The sequence below is a fragment of the Empidonax traillii genome, unplaced genomic scaffold (genome assembly GCF_003031625.1).
Source record: "Empidonax traillii isolate 1590-97213 ecotype Southwest subspecies unplaced genomic scaffold, ASM303162v1 scaffold1158:size169731, whole genome shotgun sequence".
Taxonomy (NCBI): Eukaryota; Metazoa; Chordata; class Aves; order Passeriformes; family Tyrannidae; genus Empidonax; species Empidonax traillii.
In genome coordinates, this window is record NW_020956351.1 from 47,511 (window position 1) to 69,740 (window position 22,230).

The window sequence follows — 22,230 nt, forward strand, 5'->3', positions numbered from 1 at the left end:
CAAATTAAAAAAAAAACAAAATGTCGTAGACGGCCAAATAAAGTGAAACAAAGAACTTTATTTTCAGCGCGCGCTGGGTGCAGTCAGGTTTGCCTCGTGCCAGGACCCGAGAGCACACCCGAGATGGGGGGGCAGTTCTTTTAAGGTCACTCGATTTGCGTAACTGTTCCCTTGTCCCTCCCATGCTCAGCTCTGCTCTCTTTCTTCCCTAAAAGGCAATAAATCCTTTTCCTTGAGCCCGATTGGGTCTCTCAGGGCGGGCTCACACTTCCCTTTTCCAGTGCATTGGTCGTTTTAACCAACCTATTAGATTGTTTCCCTGTCCCGGCCGCATGGTCCCTTGGCAGTGAGCCCTGGCTGCTCTCATTGTCTTACCGACTGCCCGGTTCGCCTCTACACAGCAATAGTAAACAACACTAACATGATCACAACTATTAACAGGTCACAGCTGCAACAGAACTGCAGCCATAGGCAACTGCAGAACACCCCTGATCACAAACTCCTCATCATGAGGCAATCATGGAAACCCTGCTTGTAATAAAACCGTTTCATTTATTTCTTACACCAGGGATAGGGGGCTTTGTCGTGGGGCCTGTTGTGGGGGATCCCTCACAGAGAGGCTGTGGGAGATACAATGGAGGCCCCGGGAGCGCCTGAGGGGCCATGGGTATCCTCACATGGAGGGATGTAGGGGACCCTCCCTCACATGGAGGGATGTGGGGGATCCCCCCTCACATGGAGGGATGTGGGGGATCCCCCTCACACAGAAGGATGTGGGGGATTTCCCCTCACACAGAAGGATGTGGGGGATCGCCCCTCACACGGAAGGATGTGGGGGATTTCCCCTAACACAGAATGATGTGGTGGACCCCCCTCACACAGAGGGATGTGGTGGACCCCCCTCACACAGAAGGATGTGGGGGATCGCCCCTCACACAGAAGGATGTGGGGGATCCCCCTCACACGGAGGGACGTGCGGACCCCCCTCAGGCGGAGCGGGCCCGGCTGTGGGGCGGCTCCAGCCGCGCGGGGGCGCTGCCCGCCCGTCTCCACGGAGCGCGGCCATGGCGGGCGCCGTGCGGGGCCCGGGCGGGGGAGGCACTGTGGGCCGCTCCCGGGACCCCGCCGTGTACCGCTCCCGGGACCCCGTCCGCAACCTGCGCCTGCGGTGAGCGCCCGCCCGCCCGCCCCCCCCGGCCTCGGCGGCCCGCACAGCCCTGACGCTCCGCTCTCTCCCCGCAGGGTCCGCATCCAGCGGGTCGCGTCCGCAGGGCCCGTCCTGCCGCAGGCGCCGCCGCCGCTCGCCGGCCCCGAGCGCTCGGGCCGGGCCGGCAGCGTCGCAGGGGAGGGAGCGGTGCCGCTGGCGGTGATCGGGGCCTCTCCCGCGGGCGCCCGGCGGCCCCCGGAGAACGACGAGGAGGAGGAGGCCGAGGTGGGGTGGCAGGAGAAGCTGTTCAGCCAGGTGGGTGCGCGGGGGGGGACGGGAGGGGCTTCACGAAATGGGTCGGGTGGGAGGGGATCACTGGGGGTCATCCATATAGTCCGACCCCCCTGCTCAGGCAGGGTCCCCGTATTATGGTGCTCAGGTTTGTGCAGCCGGGTTTGGAATATCCCCAGTGAGGAGACTTCACACCCTCCTGGGCAGCCTCTTCGGTGCTCGGTCACTGCATAAGGAAGTTCTTCTTCTTGTTCGGGTGAAACTTCCTGGGCATCAGTTTCTGCCCGTTGTTTCTTGTCCCGTTGCTGGGCACTCCTGAGCAGAGCCTAATCCAACCTCTGACACTTCCCTGCACTCACTGATAGACATTGATGAGGTCCCCTCTCAGCCATCTCGGCTGAAGGCTGAACAGCCCCAGCTCCCTCTGCCTTTCCTCTTCAGGAAGATGCTCAGTCCCCTCATCATCCTCCCAGTCTCTGCTGGACCCACTCCAGGAGCTCCATGTCTCTCTTGTAGGGAGGAGCCCAGAACTGGACAGGCTTGGGAGAGTTTCCCTATGCCCTTTTTGCACCTCTCTGTGGGGTTGCATTGTTTCAGGGTGAGCTGCTGTGCCTGAGCCCTTCCAGGCGGGCCTTGGTGGGTGCTCTTGGCTGCCACGTGCCTGAGCAGTGTTGGAGCTGCTCCAGAGCTCGGGTTATTTGCTGGGATTCCCAAAGGGCCTTTTCTCTCTGGTGGCTTTGGAAACCTCAGCTGAAAGGTGTTTGTGGCTCTGCCAGTGCTGGTGAAAGGTGGCAGTTGTGCTTTGTGGTGCTGTCAGTTTGAGGTTGATCTGTACCTGAATGAGTCAGCCTGCCAGACTCCCCTGGACCGGCAGTACCATGAGGAGATCCGGAAACTGGAGAAGGCTGGAGGTCGGAAGAACTATCGCATCTTCACCTACACTGACCACGACCGATTCACCAACCTAGAGGAGGTACCAGCTCTTAGTTGCTCTGTGTCTGTCAAAACTTCCAGGCCTACTGCAGAGGGAACATTTGTTGGTTCTTGGCCCTGCAGAAGCCAGGCAGATACCCTGAGTGCAGGAGGAAGCACTGCTGCAAAGCAGCTTCACCTGGTGCCCCAGACCTTGGGTGGGATGTCCCTGTTTCAGAGTTGGGACACTCAGAGGGACTCAGCTTTGTAGCTTGTGGGGTGGAGCGAGCTGTACTTTGCCGCCAGAACAGTGAAGGAATTCTACAGTCATTTAGACATTTATGTTTGCCTGTGACTGTGTACGTACCTGTTCTCTTCTCCAAGAGGAGAGCTGTGTTTGGGAAAGATGTCCTAGTACCGTTAAGCTAGTTCCTGTATGTTCTCTCTTGTAGCTCTGCCAGAAGGTAACTGACTCAGATCATGAGGTGCCATCGTACCTGGCCGAGAGGATGGCCAATGTGAGGAGGAGAAGACAGGACCGTAGGCCAGTGTGAGTGCAAACTGGGGCTCGGAGCTTGCTCTGCAGGTTTCCTGGTGCTGGTGCCCCAGCTATGGATCAGCCTGGTCTGGGGGAGAGGGAGGCTTGAGCTGTGTCACACGTGGAATCCAGGAGTGTGACTCCTTGTGGTGGGGGCGTTGGTGCTGCTGAGCTGAGCTGTGACTGGTGGTGTTCTGCTGTTCACAGAGAACCGAGTTCTCTGAAGTCGAAAATCATCACCTGGGAACCCTCGGAAGAATTTATAAAGAACAATCATGTGATTAACACTCCTGTCCAGACCATGTACATCATGGGGGACTTGGGACCTTATGGGAAGTAAGTAAAATCCTGAAGTGATCTAACTTTCCCAAAAGGAAACCCATCTTCACTCCTTACTCAGATCTCCTGTTTCTTTCACTAGCTGAGGGGAGAGAATTCCAAGAGCTCAGTAACTCGGGCTGCAATTTCTTTCTGCCTCTTTCCTCATTTGGGAGGTAGCTGAGCGTATCCCTCCAAAATGCCTCTAGAAAAGTATCTGTGTGTTTATTCCCTTCTGTACCTGCACGTGCCTTTACCAGCTCTGCTGTTCGAGGGAACGAGAGTGTCTATGCTCTCTGTTTAAACTGTGTTTTCTTGATTTCTTCCTTTAGGCTTGGTAATAGAGAGTATGAACATGTTCTTTGCACAATCAAGGTGGATGGCAATGGGGTGATCACAGTGAAGCCTGATTTCACTGGCACAAAAGGACCCTACCGGTGAGTGGGGCAGGGCTGGGACCTCTCCTGGGACTGGTACTAGGGGCTGCAGTGACTGTTTCCTGGTCACCCTTCAAGCAGGGGATCAGCACTTAAACTGAGAGGTATTTTTGAGATTTATCCAAGAGATTTCTAAGGAATGGTTATTGTCTGCTTGTGCCTGGGGCCAAGACATGTATGACTGTGGGGCTTTAGTGCCAGTCCCTGGGGATGCAGGTTACCAGAGAATCATGGAATGGTTTGGGTTGGAAGGGATCATCCCATTCCACCCCCTGCCATGGGCAGGGACACCTTCCACTAGACCAGGTTGTTCCAATCCCTGTCCAATCTGGCCTTGGACACTTCTAGGAATGGGACAGCCACAGCTTCTCTGGGCAGCCTGTGCCAGGGCCTCACCACTGTCACAGGGAACAATTTCTTCCAATATATTATCTAACCCTTAGCCCCAGTCAGTGTGAAGCCATTCCCCCTTCTCCTATCACTACAACCCCATGTAAAATTGTATTATGTGTATGCCAGACACAAATGAGTCTCCCTTTTTGATGGGATGATGCTGGCGGGCACTTGGGAGCGAGGAGAGGGCTGTGAGTGCCCTTGGGAGCGAGGAGAGGGCTGTGAGTGCCTTTGTCTCACTGCAGAGGCCTGGTAGAGGGGACACTGCTGGGTCAGGGGACACTGCTGAGTCAGGAGAGCCCTATCGGTGCCTGTGCCTATTCCCTGCATAATGGAGGACTTTTTCCCATGTTTTTTTTGGGTCTGCAGGATCGAGCTGGATGGAGAGAAGCGAGAGGTGTGGGAATACACCATCGAGAATGCCTCTGCCCAGGTGCAGCCAGAGGAGGAGGAGCGTGAGCAGCGCATGTTCAGAGACGTAAGGGCCAGCCACTGAGCGTGTCCACTAGTTCTGAGTGACAGAGGCAGCCCAGACCTTCATGCAGATGTCACTGCTAGTGCTGTGCACACCTGAGGTGACAAAATGTCACTGGCAGGGAGCCTCATCACGCCCAGGAATTTTAGAACTTTAGATACTCTCTGACTGCTTCCTACCTTACTCCTTATGGCCACCTTATCTGTAGTTGTCTTGCCTCTGCCTGCATTGATCTAAGAAACTACCCAAATTCATGCCTTCCTAATGTCACCTGCCAGTGTTTTTCTATCCGTTTTGAGCAGTGGGCAAACCCTTTCCTTGATCTTCGTCTTGCTGCCTGTATATTTATTGAATGATTTCTTGTTATCCATAATGTCCCAGGATATTGGGATATCATTTCATGTCTTGATCTTTCTGAGTTGCCTATTTGACTGTAGTAGTTTATAAAAGTACTTAATGTTTTAGTTTATCATTTGTACATTCCTTTATTGTTTTTGTGCTCACCAAGGAAACTGTGATTTCCCTATGCTGATCTCTCTCTGTTGACTTCACTGGAATAGTTTGTGCCTGTGCTTTTAAGATGTCATTTAAGATCTGATTCTTCAGAGCTTCTTATCCCTTAAAATTGGCCTTTGAGAAGATCTTTTCTGAAGCTGAAGTTCTGTGCAGGGTTAGCAGTTATGCGTCCTTGTTCTATTAGATCCCTACATTCTCTTTATGTGCTGTAACAATTAAACCCCACATGTGCTAAGCCTGGCAGCAATTTAAGTTGAGTTTAAATGATACCCACTACAATTTTTGCAGTAAGTAACAACCAATATAATTCAAACCCACTTTTTGTTGTTGTTGCTGTTGTGTGTGTTTCCAGCTCTATGGTCGGCACAGAGATTACCTCAATGGGCTCGTGGGCTCAGAGTTTGAAATGGTGAGTTCCAGAGGCTGCTGGCAGGGACTGGAGCCTCTTCTGCCTCTGGGGACTGGCGACCTGGCTCACTTGCATCACAGTCTCCAGAGACTGCTTCATTCTAGGGCAGTGATTGCTATTAACTTCTCAAGTGTCAAACACCTTAATGTGCCCCTTTATGCAAGTTAACAGCCCCTCTCACCCCCAGGCTCATGCATAGTTTCCCTTCTCACTGAATTACCCAAACTGCAATCTTTGTTTTTGTTCAAATTTTGTTTGCCAAAGTGTGAAACTTGAACTTTCCAGTACTTTGATAGAGTGTCTCAGCTCATCCTGTCCTTCCCCCTGCTTCCCCACCTTGGGTAAGTGCAGGAACATGACGGGAGGAACAGGACTATGATTTCTGCAAGTGACTTTTCACTACATATTACATTTTGAAGTCTCTAAGAGACTTATTGATGTAATAGTGAACTCCTGCAATCTGGGATTTTGGGGATTTGGTCTCTTTAGAGCCTCTCTCCAGAGGGACTGTTCACTCCCTGGCCATCATTCATGTCTGGATATCCATGAAATACCTGTGTGAGATGCTACTGGGAAGGGGTTATTGAAGTTCCACCAGTGGTCACTGAGCTCTTTTATCTTGTTTATCTGCTTGTTTTTTCAGCCTCTTCCTGGTACTCTGAGACTTTTTGTGAACGGAGAAATAGGTGAGTCCTTGTTCTAAACAGTAATAGGGGCTAATATGGGTGTGCTTGGATGGCTGAGGCTATGAAGGGTCCAAGGATTCTTGGATCACAGGCTGGTCCATAATAGGTGATTCTCTCCCTAGAATCCTTTACTTCCTTCTCCCTGTTTCTGCAGGCTAAGCCCTTGAGAGGCATTTACAGGCTGCAGGTTACAAGTGCTGCAGCTGTTCTAGGAAGACCTAGATCTCAAGAAAAGGAGAGCAGATTGCTACAATCTCTATTAACTTCCCAAAGAAACCAATTAAACATGTGACCTCCCTCATATGGCTAGTGGTATGGGGACAGGGCTAGTCTGGAGAGGGAATCTTCTCTGAGGATCATCTCCTGCTGTGTTGAAGACCCTGGTTTTTCCCAGCTTCCAGCAGTAACAGGTTATTGGTGCTGGCTCTCCCAAAAGTCTATAGTGAGTGATGGAGGAGTTTGTGTTGAAGCAAACAGCTGAAGTTCATTCTCTCTTCTTCTTAGTTTCAGCTCAAGGCTATGAGTATGACAACCTTTATGTGCATTTCTTCCTGGAGCTTCCTAACCGTGAGTATTCCCATTTCCAGCCACATCGCAACAGTTTGAGGAATAAAACAGGCTTTGGCTCATCCATCAGACTATATCTGCTGGGAGTCAGCAAAAGCTGATGTTGGGGTTGGGATCTAGTCAGAGGACTTCAGAGCTAAAACGGCAGAACTCAACTCTTTGAACTAAATTCATGCCTGGGAGAAAGTATCATCTTCCCCTCTCATCACTTCCAGTTCGGGCTGGGACACAGAGGTGGTGGTGGTGGTCAGCAGTCTGTCCAAAGTTCATTCCTTATCCTACAGAGAACAGCCTTCCTGTCCTCTGCATCACGGCACTGACCTGGTCTGATTTAAGTGCTCACCACCCTGTTTTCTGCTGATCCTGACATATTACATTTTGATGCATAAATAAGGCTCCCAGCACTGACTTGCGTGTCCTGCAGCATGTTTAGTTCCCCTGGAGCTATGGCTCTGGCTCCCCTCTCTGGTTATACCTGGATGTTTATCCAAAGAGAGACCCCTTCTGCTACTCAGTACTTTTAGATGAGGTTCTGCTCTGCTCTTGAAATGAGTTGGTGCTTTTCATGGACAGTTCAGGGTATTCTGAGGAGCAGCCAGTGCCTGGAACAGGACAGGGTGGGACATGCCAAGGGAAAAATCATATGAGGAGTGGCTGAGGGAGCTGGGGGGGCTCAGCCTGGAGAAAAGGAGGCTCAGGGGGGACCTTCTCGCTCTCTCCAACTCCCTGACAGGAGGGGGGAGCCAGGGAGGGTCAGGCTCTGCTCCCAGGGGACAAGGGACAGGACAAGAGGAAACGGCCTCATGTTGTGCCAAGGGAGGTTCAGGGTGGATATTGGGAAGAATTTCTTCATGGAAAAGGTGGTCAGGCATTGGAAGGGGCTGCCCAGGGAGGTGGTGGAATCCCCATCCCTGGAGGTGTCCAAGGAAGGACTGGATGTGGCACTCAGTGCTCTGGGCTGGGGGACAAGGTGGGGATCAGGCACAGATTGGTTGGACTCGATGACCTGGGAGATCTTTTCCGACCTCAGTGATTCTGGGATTCTGTGGAATTCCATGTGGGTGATGTTACTTATTTCCCCGCTCATGGGACTGTCATTGAGCCGCTCTGGTTTGTGAGTTTGGTCTCACCCCAAGCCTTCACCACTGTGTTCATCTTCTTCTCTCCCCCAGAGTGGTCGAGCCCCCCATTCCAGCAGCTCTCAGGAGTGACACAGACCTGCACCACCAAGAAAGTGGGCTGGGTAAGGGCACTTTCACACCTGCAGAGCAGTTTGAACAGGCAGTCTCTGGAGTGGAACATGTGTAACAAACTACAGCAAAGGACCAGCAAAGGTCCTGACTTGATAGCTCCTTTCAAGAGCGGAGCATGTTTGGGATTCTCCTCATTCTAATTACGCTTGCCATTTTTCCAGGGGGCTACTGTCCAAGTAAAACTAAATCAAATAAAACTACTCCAAAGCAGTTTCTGAAACCTCACTTTTTTCTTCCTTCTGGATGACTGGTTGCCTTTGGAGCTTTGATTTTTGTGTTCTTCAATGCTCCGAGTTAACAAATCATTGTTCTGGCTTGCCTGGGGCAGGAATGCACACAGTCTCTACACTGATTTCCCAAAATGAATTCTTCTTATCTGCGTCAGAAGTTGGTTCTGTTCTGTCTCCAGCTTCTCTCCTAGAAAATTTGAATTTTATCAGCTTTTTAATGTCTTTTATGTGATCTAGTTTTCATGTTACAAAAACAATTATCATACAATATTTCAATAATACCATTGTTTGAGGTACTCTGCTTGGCTCCTGTAGAGATTGTGGCAGTCCAGTAGTTATGCAAGTGACTGAACTGCCATTTGAGGTGCATTTTAATTCCCCTTTTCCATTATTTTTAACAGCCTGTTCCATCCACATGGCACTAAGGAGTGTATCCAGGTCCATCCTGCAGCCAGGTGTTTGTTAGTGGGATGTGGTTGATCGTGTTTGGGCATCATTACCTGCTTTCCACCATTAGTTCCTTTCTCCCTGCTCTCTATGCCCCCTGCAATGCTGGAGATGAATTCTCTTGTCCAAGAATCTGATCTCTGTCCCGTTCCTTTTCCAGGATAAGGTGGCACACTTTTGCTACCCCTTCACTGTGGAGATGTTTTACACCCTAGAAGATGAAGGTGTGTTTCCCTGTTACCCTGAAATCCTCTGATTCCAGTGCACCCATCCTGCTGTCTGGCCTGTTGGGGATGAAAGAACAGAGGGAGATGTTTCTGGTTCAGCAGAGGTTCACCCTGTCACCACACAGCCCCTGGACACATCCTGTGTTTGCCCTGCCCAGGAATCCATTAGCATTTGTATGGATCCATTGAGGTTTTCCTGCTGCAGGCAGCTTTATCCACTTGCAAAACCACTTGGATCTTGGCTTATCTGTCCCAAAACCTGGCGTGCTGGGCCATGCTGCCGTTCGTGGGATGCTGCAGCAGGAGAACCAGGCAGCCTTTTTGTACACAGCTTAAACCCTGTGCTGAGTCTTATGTTTGTAGACACGCTCAGTGACCTGTGTAATCCTTGTATAGTTCATGTCACTTTGGAACTTCAGCTCTATTTTAAGCTGGGCTTCTCAGCTGCCTGCTCCTGCTGCTTCCTCACCAATTCCTTTGCTCTGTGGATGCAATAGCTAGGGACAGCTCTGTGGCATGCCTTGCCACTTGAATCCAATGTACAGTTTGGATTTGGGTATTCAGCCAGCACTGATGAATTTTCCGCCTAGAAGAAACAGAACGAGTTTGTTTCATTGTGGAAAAAAAGAAATGCTTGGAGAGCTGTAGGAGAATCCAGGTTAATAATCCCCCAATAATGTTGGGAAAGGTCAGAGATAAACAGGTTCCCCTGGTTGGCATCAGATCATTCATGAAGGATTGTCTTGTCTGCTCAAAGATAATTGAGAACCCAGTTTGGACTTGCTGTTAAAGAATTTTCCCCATTTTTTAACACCAGTAATTCTATTTTTATTGTCAAATCTGAGGGTTCAGCTTTTACAGGGAAAATAATTCCACCACAAATCTTTGTAGAAGAAATACAAAAATGACTGTGGTAGAAGGGTGCTGGATTGTGTCTGGAGAAGGGAACAGATCTGGGGAAGGGTCTGGAGCATAAGTCATGTGAGGAGCGGCTGAGGGACCTGGTGGGGGCTCAGCCTGGGGAAAAGGAGGCTCAGGGGGGACCTTCTGACCCTCTCCAACTCCCTGACACAGGAGGGGAAAGCTGGGGAGGTTGGGCTCTGCTCACAGGGAACAAGGGACAGGAGGAGAGGGAACAGCCTCCAGCTGTGCCAGGGGAGGTTTAGGTTCGATATTAGGAGGAATTTCTTCAAGGAAAGGGAGGTGGTGGAGTCCCCATCCCTGGAGGTGTCCAAGGAATGACTGGACGTGGCACTCAGTGCTCTGGGCTTTGGAACAGGGTGATGATGGGTCACAGGTTGGATCCCATGATCGTGGAGGTCTTTTCCAACCTAAATGATTCTGGGATTCTTTGACTTCCTACTAGTGGAGTTGGAAATTTAGCATTTTTTTTTTCTCAGTGATAATCTCCTTCACAAAGCTGTGACCTGCTCCCCTTCTTGCAGACAGTCTCCCTCAGTGGCCTGTTCTCTACTTCGAGGTCCTATCCCTGGATTTCTGGCAGAGGTATCGTGTAGAAGGATACGGGTCCTTGGTGCTGCCAGCATCTCCAGGTAAATCATCCTTGGGGCATTGTTTGAATTGTCTGGGAGAAGGAGTTGAGTGGTTCTTTTGGGAATGAATTCAGCTGGTCCCAGGGATTCAGTGCACTGAAGGGGCTAACCAGGTGTCTGTGGTGCATCCTGCACCATTCTGCCTTTGTTCTGAGGCACATCATGCGTTGCTGTCCTTGCTCCTTTGGTGGTTCCATCACAAAATGTGGTGTGAGGAAGCTCTGGGATGATACTGCACATCACTCTGTGTCCCACATGGCGTCTGGGGGTGATCCCCACATGTTGTGAGGAGACGATCCTGGTGGGCAGTTAGTACTTTGAGCGCTGGCTGTGTGGTTGGAAGGGGCTGACTCGTGGTGTAAAATGTTCGTAGACCATTTTTGATACTGTGCAGTGTTTCCATTTCCGGCCAGCTGTGGTCTGGGTCAGCATGCTGCCCTCTCTGACTCTGAACAGATCACTGCTCTCAGCAGCTAAGCTGTCCTCTCGTCCTGTCCCAGGTGCCCACGTGCTCACCGTCCCTACCTGGCGCCCCGTGGAGCTGGGGACAGTGGCTGAGATGAGGAGGTTTTTCATTGGGGGATCTCCTGAGCTGGAGGACTTAACCTACGTCCGGGTACCATCGACCTTCAAGGTGGGCTCAGCTGCAGGGAGCGCTTCCAAGGTGCTCTCCTGCTGGGAAATGGTACATTATGCTCTCAGGTTGAGGTGTCTGGAGACAGTCTGGACCAGATTTCAACAAGGATGAGCTGGTGGTCCTGTTCCTCTCACTAAAGAAATGTCTCCTCTGTGAGACTTGTGGTCCTGAACAGAGGAATGGGCAAATGCTGAGGCAGAGCTGTGCCTTCTGAGGGGTGAGCAGCTTAGAGAAGTGGGGGAGCACGGACCAAAGCTTTGACTTACCCCTGTCTACAAACTGTCAGATCAGCATTTAGTAGCAGCTACAGACTCCTCCTGGGTTTCTGTGAGGAATCTGGGCTGTACTGTGCCTGGAACAGCTTCCTGAAGTGAGAAGCCAATGAATGTGAGGCAAGCAGAAACTTCATGGTCTTGAGAAAGCTGCAGAGGTGCCTGAGAAAGGTGATGTTTAGTGCCAGCTTTGTGTGACAGTTCTTGAAACCTTCCCCTAGCACTGCCCTGTTGGCTTGCAAGTGTTTAGGTCCTGCCCTCAGCACGGCCTGGAACTATTTGCCCTTCTTTCTGACCTCACAGGGAAGGGAAACTGTGGCCCCAGGAGTTCGTGGTCCTGTTTTCATTGTGGGGTTGCTCTAACCTGTGCCACCCCTGCAGGGAAAGCGCCTGAGCCGCTTTGGTTTCCGGACGGAGACCACGGGGAGCGTCACATTCCGGCTGCACTGCCTGCAGCAGTCCAAGTAAGTGCAGCAAAGAGAGCTCCAGCAGCTCCATGTCTTGTGCTGGTGCTGGCAGCCCTGCCCTCATCCTGCTGTGCTTCTGTGCAGAGCCTTCCTGGAGAGCAGTGCCCTGAGGCAGCGCATGCAGAGTGTCCTGGACCGGCTGGGAGGCTTCAGCCAGCAGAGCTCTGTCTACAACGTTCTGGGTAGGGCCTTCGGTGTCCTTCTCACTTTGCCTCTCTTGTGCCCCCTTCTGACAGAATGGGCAGGGTATTTCGGGAGAATCCATTACTGTGGGGGTAATTCCCCTCCCCATGAGCTCTCAGAGTGCATGGCAGAGGTTTAATATTCTGCTCTAAGCTGGAAACTTCAGGAGGCATCAGCTCTGAGCATGCAGGAGGGATAACCACTGCCCAGTCTTGCCTGGCACTGAGCACAGCTGGTGGCACTGAGGCACAGGCCCTGTCCCTGATTCCACTGTGCACAGAGCAAAGACAGTGCTGGAGAACAGAGAGCAGCACGGGCCAGGTGCTTTTACTTAATCGTAGGAAGTGGAACTCCTGCACCAGGACAGCTGCCACATCCCTGCCCTTCCCTGAGGCTGCCTGATGCATTCTGTCCTGCTGTCCCCTCTGTGTTGTAGAGGCCTTCCAGCGGGCACGGCGCCGGATGCAGGAAGCACGGGAGAGCCTTCCTCAGGATCTCATCAGCCCCTCTGCCTCCTCCATGCCCCGGCCACAGGACCTGTGAGCATCACCTCTGCTGCCTGGAGCTCTCAGCATCCTCCCTCCAACATGAGCTCCCATCCCTCAGCAGGAATCACAGTGCTTAGAAGCTTCAGAAGCCCTTCCTTTGTTGTTTTCCCTGGATAGGGGAAGGAGTCTGTAGCGCCTCCAGACCCGGAATCTTTGCATTTCCACAGGTACCTGTGGAAGGAGCACATTTCTTTCAAGGCCCTTTGTTACCAGGCTGTAACAGTACAGCCAATTGTTCACGTTTCTGCTGAGCAGAGTGAAATACTGACATGGGGCCTGTGAACCCTGTAACACCTTTTCAGGGATTGAGTAGTGAGTAATGAGAAAAATTGACTTGGTAAATTTAGTTTTCTTCTTAAAGAAGAGGGTGATGTGAAAGGATGCTGTTTGATACTAATGAAATGAGTAGATAACTTCTTGAGAAGTGCTGATAATTGTTAGCTGTTGTGTGTAGGGCAATCAATAGTAAAATGAATTCATACACCTCTGCCTGAAGACTGATTCATTCCTAGAGAGAGAGCTCTATTCCACATGGAGCATATGAAATGAAATGAAAGAAAGGACATTTGGTGGACGGAGAACTGGACAAAAGGGTTACATTCTGCATTTCCTTGTGTATGCCCGTAAGTTCTGGCTCTGCAGTGATGAGCAGAAGGATTCTTTGTTCAGGAATAGAACTGAAAACACACACATTCCCCTTAGCCCATCACAGGGCTTTGGCTGGGGCTGGAAGGATTGCAGGCAGCAAGAGCAGGTGATAACATTTGCACAGCAGCTGAACTTTGAACTGCTCGAGCTGTTCATTTGAGCTCTGCTTCGTTGTTCCTTCCCTGATTGCAGAGCACTGTGGTGCTTCCTGGGGAAGCTCGTGTGTACCCACCTCCTTCTGTTCTTTTCTCATTATTTTCCCCTGTTATTATTCCTGTCTCAGGTTCAGAGGAACGAGGCTCCCTTCAGACTGACAGTGCTATGTTAGTTTGTGCACCAGTCATCACATTTCCATGTGTTCTCATCTGTTCCAAACATAAAGGATGGGAAGAAAAATCTCAGGCTGAGACTGTGCAGGTCTGAATGTGTCTGTGAATTTAGAATTCACAGGCATAATATGAAATAAGAATTGACCATCCTCCTCTTGCTCTGCTCATTCCTCCTTCACAGGGAAGGTGAGATTTGTGGTTGCAGCCATGTGTGTTGCTGTTAGAACATTCCCCTCCTCCCTGGTGCTCTGTTGTCTTCCTCACTCCCTTCCTGCCATTTTGAGCTCGCCCCAGCCTTCACTGGGAGAACAAACCCCAAAAAGGAGTCAGAATTTGTTTCTTCTTGACCTTTGTTGTAACTCCCCGATCTGTCTGGCAGCTTGAATCTGGCAATTTCAATTATAAGGGGATTTTTGCTTCCTTTCCTCACCTTCTGTGCCTCCTTTTTGATGGAGGAGGCTGCCAGGATGTGCTGGAAGTGTGGCCTTTGTGGCAGAGCAGTGTCCTCAACCTGGAGCTGGGGGATGTGCCTGGCGGCACTGCCTGGAGCTGGAGCAGCAGAACTGGGCTCTGTGTGTGCTGTCATGGCCTGTAACAACTGACCCAGGATGAAGAGCATTCAGTGAGTATGTAACGCCCCTTATCTCTTTATTTTAATCATCATTCATGTCGTGGCCTAGTGTGTTTATTACATGCAAAGCTTAATTACCTTCTGGGTGTTTTTGTGGTGCTTGTCACCAATAGCTGAAATTCATTCTCTGAGATCCTTCTCAGGGTGGAGTTACAAGGTTAAGATAAACTCTTTTTTATCAATAAAGCAAAAAAAAAAAACACCTTTCTGATTGGGATGATGCTAATGGCAGATCCTTTTAGGTGGAATTTTTTGATGAGATCAGGTTCCTGACTCATTGCCCGGCACAGTTATGTGGCAGGATTTGGTGTATTGAGTGTTAGGGTTACACAAAGATGCAAGAAGATTTACATAATGATATTATTTTGCTACTTAAAACTCTGTAGAGTGTGAAATCTTGTAGAAACTGATGAGAGGGAAATTCAGAAATTAAAAATTATTAGAACCAAGCAAGCAATCCTTCCAAAGTAAGAGATTGTTTGCAGTTCTTCACCTTTGTGCTTGCAGCCTCCTTGGCTTGACAGAATAAAGTGGTGCTGGTAAAAGCCGGTTTGGAGAGAGCCTTCAGCAAATGTTCTTTGAATTTGCCCTTTTACAAATTAAACTAGCAAATTTCCATATACACGTAGATGTATGGAAATGTCACTGATCTTTTAATCACAACTGGCATTTGTGCTCCGAGCCTGCCAAGGGAGCCAGGCTGGAGGGGAGGTTGTGCATCCACCAGGTGTGCACAGCTGGAACAGGAGGTGATCAGAGGGATGGGGCACCTCTGGCACAGGGAGAGGCTGAGGGAATTGGGAGTGTTCAGCTTGGAGAAGAGAAAGCTTCGGGGTGACCTAATTGTGGCCTTCCAGTAACTGAAGGGAGGTGACAAGAAAAATGGAGAGAGACTGTTTACAGGGGCCTGGAATGACAGGACAGGAGGGAATGGCTTCACACTGACAGGGAGTAGGTTTAGATGGGATACTAGAAATAAATTGTTACCTGTGAGGGTGGGGAGGCCCTGGCACAGGTTGCCCAGAGAAGCTGTGGCTGCCCCATCCCTGGAAGTGTCCAAGGCCGGGTTGGATGGGGCTTGGAGCAACCTGGGATAGAGGAAGGTGTCCCTGCCCGTGGCAGAAGGATTGGAATTAGGTGGTCTTTAAGGTCCCTTCTAACCCAACCCATTCCATGATTCTATGATTCTGTGGCTGGAGTGGGGTCGTGCATCCACCAGGTATGCACAGATGGAGTAGGAGATGGAATAGGAGATGGAATAGGAGATGGAATAGGAGATGGCTGTGGGAACAGGCAGGAGGAGAGCCCAGTGCCCTCCCTGGAACCTTGAGGAGCTTCCTGCCCAGAAGTGTCCCTACACTGGAGAGGTGCCTGTGCAAGGAAACTTGGCAGGAGAAGGGAGAGGAAGGACCACTGTGGGTGCACAAGAGCTTGGGATGGGTGGGCATGAGTTAATGGGACAGGGGAGCCCCAGAACTGAAGGTGGAGGGGGACACTGGAGGGCAGGAGGAGCCTGAGCAGGCACAGGCCAGGCATTGCTGCAGGCTCTTGGGGAGCCCAGAGTAGTGGGTCTGGCAGTGAGACCTGGGGGTCTCTGCCCTACTGTGTGACCAGCAGCCCCCCAGCTCTGGCTACACCAGCTCCGGGAGCACAGCTGATTCTCTGCTTCTTCCTTCGGGCACACTGGGGCTGTGATGGGTTTTTGAGTGCCAGCTGAACTGTCAGCTGAGTGGGCATCTCAGTCTGAGGCTGAATCCTGCAGCCTCACCAGTGCTGTGGCTGCATGGGGGCACGAGCCAGCCCAAAGCCCCCTGGGGGTCTTCTGGGGTCTCATTCAACGAGCTGTGCAAACAAAAGGGAATGGTAGGAATGGTGGATAGAAAGCCTGTGGGCAGTTGTCAGAGCCTGCAGGGTACAAAATCAGCATCCATTAGAAATTCCAGTGAAAATGTAACAGAAAAAGAAAACCTAGAGATGAGTCATTCACGTGACGGGAACAGCTTCCCACCAAAGTCAGCCCGCAGGAATGGGATTGCTCTCCATCGAGGAAGATTTGGGCTGTGGTAACTCCAAATTGGGGATTTGCTAGGAAACCTCCTTGCCCCTTTGGCTTGGCCCCATCCCAGGACTGGGGATTTGCACCAGGAGGTGCATCCTTCCCAAAGGAAGGATGTTGGGACGTGCAGCAGGAAGGGTGCTGGGGGTGGGGGGGAAGGATCCTGGGGATGTGCACCAGGAGAAGTGTTTGGGAAGGACACTGAGATGTGCATCAGGAGTGGTGTTGGGGCACACCCAGGGCTGTGTCCACAGTGGAGCTGCAGCACCAGGCAGATTTGTCCTTTGCCTGGTGTGTGGGGAGGGAGAGGAGTATTTTATCTGCACCATGGGCTTTAAGTGGTCCTTTTTAAACAACCACCAGAGGCTGATTGTTGGATCAATATATTTTAATTTTAGCCACGGGGTTGGAGTGGCAGAGGAAGGCTCCTGGCAGCAAAGGGAAGCTCTGGGTTGCTTTGCCTCTCACCCCCCTGCTGCCATCTTATTAATGCTCATTGTCCTCCCAAGATGCAGCCCACATTCTCTGCAGTTAATGTCAGTATTTCAATGCAAGGCAGAGTAGAGCTGACCCGAGCAAAATCCCACTTCATTGGATCAGTCAAGAAATAAGTGTCCATGTGCCCTGTTCCTGCACTGGAATGATTGCTTTGGTTTGATTGAATTTCTCTCACTGCTTTGGTTCGAGCAGGTTTTTAAGTGCACCCAAGTGACGTGTAGGCTGGAGGTGCTTCCCTTTCTCTCTCATCTGTCAAAATCATTTTCTGGAGTAACACAAAAAAAAAATCAGAAAGGACTGATGGAATCAGACTCTGCTATAATTTATTCACAAGTTCTTGTACTTAAAAATAAAATCATCTGACTTTCACAACAGTTGGGAGGATTTCTACAATGTGTGAAAGTGAAACTTGTCTCGGAGGTGTGTGATTCCAGGTTGTTTCAAGCTTTCCAGACCTGAGAATGAAAGGATCATCCTTTGGGAAGGTGGGAAAGGTGGTTTTCCCGTGACTCAATGTGACCTTAGAAAGCCAGAAAGGTCGAGCTGGACATCAAGGTCTAATCCCCAGCTTTCCTTCAGGCAGCATCACCGTGACTGTTTTTTCAACCTGTTCCTTACATGAAGACAGAGACTACAGATCATCCCTGTCAGATGTTTTATTTTCCTGTGCAGAGCACTGGCAGTGGCAGCTTGTGCCTGTTGTTAGGCTGCTGCTGGAGGCGTGAGGAGAAGGAGGGAGCCCGTGATTCCTGCCAGGTGGTTATTGTTTCTCTGAGGGGTTCCCGTCCCACGCTGCCACTGCCTGGGGGATCTTGTTCCCTCTGCTCACATCCTTGTGAGCACCACGATGCTCTTACAGCTCTGGACATGTCATTGGGAATGAGAGGCTGGATGGAGGCCACTGTTTCCTGGTGCTGCTGGAAGCACTGAGCCCTTGCAATGTCCAACTTTTCTCACCACAGATTTTGCCTCCCTCTTCCCCCTGGTCACCTCTCCTTCTCCTTCTTTTTGCTTCTCCTGTCCCATTCCCATCTGACTTTTTCAGTCAGCCCAGGCCCACAGGGCACAGATCTTCTATACTTTCCACCCCAGTCCAATGCCTTTCTGGGTGTCCTGCCTCAGCCTCTGCAGGTTGTGGCACGGTTCTCCTTCCTCCCAACGCCATCTCCCTGTTCCCTGATGTGAACTGGCCCCAGAGTGGGGACAGAAGTTGTGTCCTCAGAAAAGCCGTGGCACAGTATCCTCCTGTCCTCGGGCACAAGGGATTGCAGCCCATGTTAGCTGTCCAAAAGCAACTTTTTAATGGCTGTTGGCATGGAGACAAGCACTTGGAGCAATCGCCACTGGCATCATCCCTGCTCCCCTCATGCAGGGAGAGGCAACTTCCAGCTGGATCCGCTTTTGACCGTGGTCATAGAGGGCCTTTCCCTGCACTTCTCCCTGGCACACCCCTGTGGGCACGGGCAGTGGGGTGCTGGGGTGAGCCTCATCCCTGCCTTGCCTCTGAGATCCTGCCTCTCCCTTGCCACAGGACTTGGCCTGTGTTCTTGGCAGCGAGAACTCCTCCCTGGCTTCCCCGGCACCGCTGTGCTAAGTGGCTCCAGTCTGTCCCTCCCTGAACAGCTTTCCAGTCTGTTCCTCGACAAATTACTTCTGGCAGCTGCTCCAGGATCTCTGTCCTCTGCCTCCAAAGGCAGTAGTGTCCCTGAAGTGACAGCAGTGGCTGCAAAATGAATGAATGAGCAGCTTCAGGTGGTTTCTGAGCTGCAGCAAAGCTGCAGGTTTTGCAGCCCCCGCTTGGGGCTGAGCTCTGGATTTCCATTGTGTCCACACTGTTAGTCTCACTCTGAGCCAAGACCTGGCTTTTCTCCGTGTTGCTAGTGAGGATTAATTCTGCAGCCTGTTGTGTGTGTCTGAGCTCTTTCTTCCATAGACAGCCGTGGTCCTGTCTCTTCTGATGGAAGTCCTTAGGAATGGCAGGATCGATCTGGGATCCGCCGCAGATGCACCAGCCATCCTTCTGCAGCGTCTGCTCAAAACACCTCTGTAATTCCTCATGTGTCCTCAGGTTTCTCTGCTGCATTTTGCGCTGCCTGACTCACCTGAAAGCCCATCAATACTCTTGAGTGCTGCGGGCACTGTTCCAGGGAGCTATGCCTCTGGCTCCCTGGATTTGCAGCCCCTGTTGCTCTCAGCATGGGTGAGGAGCTGTCTGACCCCTCTGTGAGACCACAGGTCCCCAGGGCTCTTGGTGGGGGGGAGGCACACTCCCAGCCGTGTCACAGTTCTCAGTGTCAGAAGCTGCTCTGTCCCTTGTCTCAGCCTCTGCTACACAGCAGAGCTCCCTGAGGAGGGTGGTGGCACCCAGCACAGAGGGAGCCTGCATCCTCCCTGGAGGTGGGAAGCTGTTGGGACTGGAAGTAGGAAAAGGTGTTGTGTAGCGGGCAGGAAGCTTGCAAAGTGGGAATGCTGCCTTTCGTGGTACTCCATGAAGCTTGGGAGAGGAGGAAAATGTTTATTTGGGAGCCTCTTGATGCGATTTGGCTAAAAAAATCCTTCAGTGGGGTGGTCCTGCTCGAGGTCCTGTATGGAGGGTGCTGACCTGTCCTGCTGGAGGGTCCCTGCTCTGGGCAGGCCCGTGTTAGTACTGGAGATCCACCCAAGTGTGCTGAGCTGTGGCAGCGTGAAGGGAGCCAAGTGTGGGGCCACAGGCAGGATGAGCTGTTTGCTCACGGGGAAGGTGCTCCGGTGTGGTGATGGTCAGACCCACCCCCAGTCTCAGCTGGGACAGCCAGAGTGTGGTATCCTGGCTCCAGGGAGAGGTGAGGACAGGGAGCTGGGTCTGGAAGGCTTCATCCTTCTCACCTGCCTTGGGGAAGGGTGAGTGTGGAGGGACTCGAGGAAGTGACACCCTGTCCCAGCAGAGGCTCAGCCCAGGGCCCTGCTGTGAAGGCACCTGCTGGAGAAAGGGGAGCTATGGCTGTCTGGGAGCAGAGAACACATCTGGGATGTGGAGGACTGCAGAGTTTATTATGGGATGTTTTAGGGAGGAAGAAAAAGTGGGAAAGGGATGGATCCTAGTAAGTCGGGGGAAAAACATGCGTGGGACAACACGGGAAGGCTGGGGCGGCTCTGGCGCACCCCGGGGGGGCTGTCCCGGCGGTCTGAGCTCTCCCGGAGGGGCGGGAAGGGGGCCGGGGGGGTACCGGGGTCCGACCCCGCACGTCCCCGCTGAGGCCGCGAGGGGGCGCCACGTCCCAGAGCGGGACCCGCACCCGGCGGGGTCACAGCGCGGGGACAGTGCGGGGTGAGCGGGGGATGCGGGGCCATGGGGGACAGAGAGGAGTGTGCGGGGCTGTGTGCGGGGTGAGAGGGGTGGCGGGACAGCGCAGGGTGAGGGGGTTTGCAGGACAGCGCAAGGCGTGCGGGACTATGCAGGGTGATCAGGGCTGTGTGCGGGGTGATCGGGGCTGAGTGCGCGGCTGTGCGGGGTGAGCTGCGTTGGGTTTGGCCGCAACACCCGAGGGGGAGACCCCCAGCCTCTGCACGAGGTGTACCCAAGCACTGGGCACCCCAGGGATGCTGGACACATCTCGGGCTGCCAGAGCTGCGATCGGTGGCCCTGCGGCTGGATCCGCTGACCCCAGGACCTGCAGGAACCAGCGGGCCCCGGCTGTCTGAGATCCCGCTCCTCCCTGTCCCGGGAAAAGGGAGGGCACCGGAGTGTCTCGCAACGCTGCCACTTTCCCCAAAAGCAGCAATCTGGCAGTGTTTGTTTGAGCCCTGCTGGCACCTCGCTGCTCCCTGCAAACTTGGGTTTGGGGTCCCCAGGCTGGGGGTCAGGGCCAGCCCCTCCTGCTGGTGCCCCCAAACCGTGGTGTCTGTTGGACCCCCAGCCCTGGAGCTGCCACTGCCGCAGGGACACCCAGGGGTGACCCTGCTCTTGGGGCTGCCCTGCTGTGCGCCCCTCCTACATCCTGAGAGCACCCTGACGTGATGTCCCACAGGTGAGGCCTCCCCAGGTGTGATATCCCCCGACGTTATTCCCAGATGTGACTTCCTCCTGTGGGCTGCTCAAGTATGACCCACCCCCCACCACCACCCCAAAACGTGACTCCCCCAAGTGTCAGGTCCCACGGGTGCGATCCCGCAGCTGCGCCCTCCGCGCGCGGACCCCTCCCCGTGTGACCCTCCCCGGGATGTGACGCCCCCAGGTGTGAATCCCCCTGGCTGTGACCCGCACGAGTGCCACATCACGTGCCCCTCGGCGTGTGCCCCTCCCCCCCATCCTCCCGGTGACACCCGCCCGTAGCTGTGCCCCCCCACCCCCAGTTGTGAGACCCTCCGCGACCCCTCCCCGCAACGTGACCGCGCAGTGTGACCCCAAGGCGTGTCCCCCGCCTGTCCCCCCGCCCCGGCCGTGTGTCCCCCCCGCCCCGGCCGTGTGTCCCCCCCGCCCCGCTCCGCGCATGCTCCGCGCCCGCCCCTCCCCGCTCCGGCCGATCCCAGCGGCGGCGGCGGCGGCGGCGGCGGGGCACGATGAAGGACCGGACCGGGGAGCTGCGCGCTGTGAGTGGGGGGCGCAGCCGGGGGGGCGCGGGGGATGCGAGCGGCGCTCTGCCCCCAGCGGGGACCGCCCGCCGCCGCCCGGGCCCCTCCTCCGCGGGCCGTGCCCCGAGCGGCGGCGAGCGGGGCTGGGCGGGGGTTGGGGGGCCGGGGCTGAGCCCCCCCGCCCCGGCCATCGCCGGGGTGTCGGGGCGGGAGCGGGGTCTCTTCTATCATCGCGGGCCGCTCCGGTTCCCCCTGGCGTTGCCTCGGGCGGGGACCCGATGTGCGCGGTGCCGGGGGCCGCGGCGGCTGAGCGGCATCACCGCCGGGCGAACCGGATACAGACGCGTGTCGGTGCCGGGCGGGGGCTGCCCCCGGGGCCGTGCCGCGCTCCCCCCGGGCCGTACCGCTCCCCCCGGGCCGTACCGCTCCCCCCGGGCCGTACCGCCCCCCCCGGGCCGTGCCGCTCCCCCCGGGGCCGTGCCGCTCCCCCCGGGCCGTGCCGCTCCCCCCGAGCCGTGCCGCGCCCGCCACGCTCCGCTCCCGTTTTGCGTGCTCATCCTCCGGCGCGGCCGCTGCGGCGGGGCCGAGGAGCCCGCGCTGGACCGGCCGCTGTCCCCCCCCGCCCCCGGTGCCGTGAGCGGGGGTGTCCACGGGGCGGCTGTGCCGCCGCAGCCGGTGCCGGGTCCCGCGGAGCCCCCGAGTCCCCCGCTGTCCCGGGGCGCGGGCGGTGGGAGGAGGCGATGGCTGCGCGCGTGGAGCATCCCTGGAGGAGCTCCCCGGTGGCCCCCGCTGCCCGTGACCCGGACCCCCCTTAGACCCCCCGGGGCCGTGGGGGTGCTGCCACCCACGCGTGGGAGCAGCGGGGATGGCCGGAGGGGCAGAACCCTAAATCCCGGGGCGCCACCCTGTGTCACCCTCCCCGGCCCTCGCTCTGCTGCTTTTTCTTGGTGGTTTTTTTTTAATTCCTTCACCATCGGGGCTGCCTGGGAGCGAGGGGGCATCTGTCCCTGG

General features: G+C 54.0%; 2 protein-coding genes across 2 annotated transcripts in view; both read left to right on the plus strand.

Moving 5' to 3' along the window:
- The first annotated feature begins 1,063 nt into the window (after nt 1-1,063).
- On the plus strand, nt 1,064-12,501 carry MKS1 (MKS transition zone complex subunit 1). The gene is made up of 17 exons (XM_027905463.1): nt 1,064-1,168; nt 1,243-1,462; nt 2,256-2,411; nt 2,803-2,900; nt 3,096-3,224; nt 3,539-3,643; nt 4,406-4,514; nt 5,380-5,436; nt 6,080-6,122; nt 6,627-6,689; nt 7,862-7,932; nt 8,780-8,843; nt 10,292-10,399; nt 10,900-11,033; nt 11,690-11,772; nt 11,860-11,957; nt 12,395-12,501. The coding sequence occupies exons 1-17, from the start codon at nt 1,065-1,067 to the stop codon at nt 12,499-12,501; spliced, it is 1,749 nt and encodes a 582-aa protein (XP_027761264.1). The 5' UTR covers nt 1,064.
- Nucleotides 12,502-21,120: 8,619 nt separating this feature from the next.
- Nucleotides 21,121-22,230, plus strand: part of STX1A (syntaxin 1A) — a gene marked incomplete at its 5' end in the record, with an annotated part of 61,276 nt that continues 60,166 nt past the window's right edge. Inside the window, one exon of the mRNA XM_027905476.1 lies at nt 21,121-21,237. Coding sequence (XP_027761277.1) covers nt 21,121-21,237 — 117 coding nt within the window. The remainder of the gene's footprint in view (nt 21,238-22,230) is intronic.

Excerpts from the sequence above, each read along its gene's own strand:
- MKS1 (XM_027905463.1), top strand. The coding sequence starts at position 1,065 with ATGGCGGGCGCCGTGCGGGGCCCGGGCGGGGGAGGCACTGTGGGCCGC. Across the intron at positions 10,400-10,899 it reads GGTGCTGCCAGCATCTCCAG|GTGCCCACGTGCTCACCGTC; the intron begins GTAAATCATCCT and ends GTCCTGTCCCAG. Across the intron at positions 11,034-11,689 it reads GGGTACCATCGACCTTCAAG|GGAAAGCGCCTGAGCCGCTT; the intron begins GTGGGCTCAGCT and ends CCACCCCTGCAG.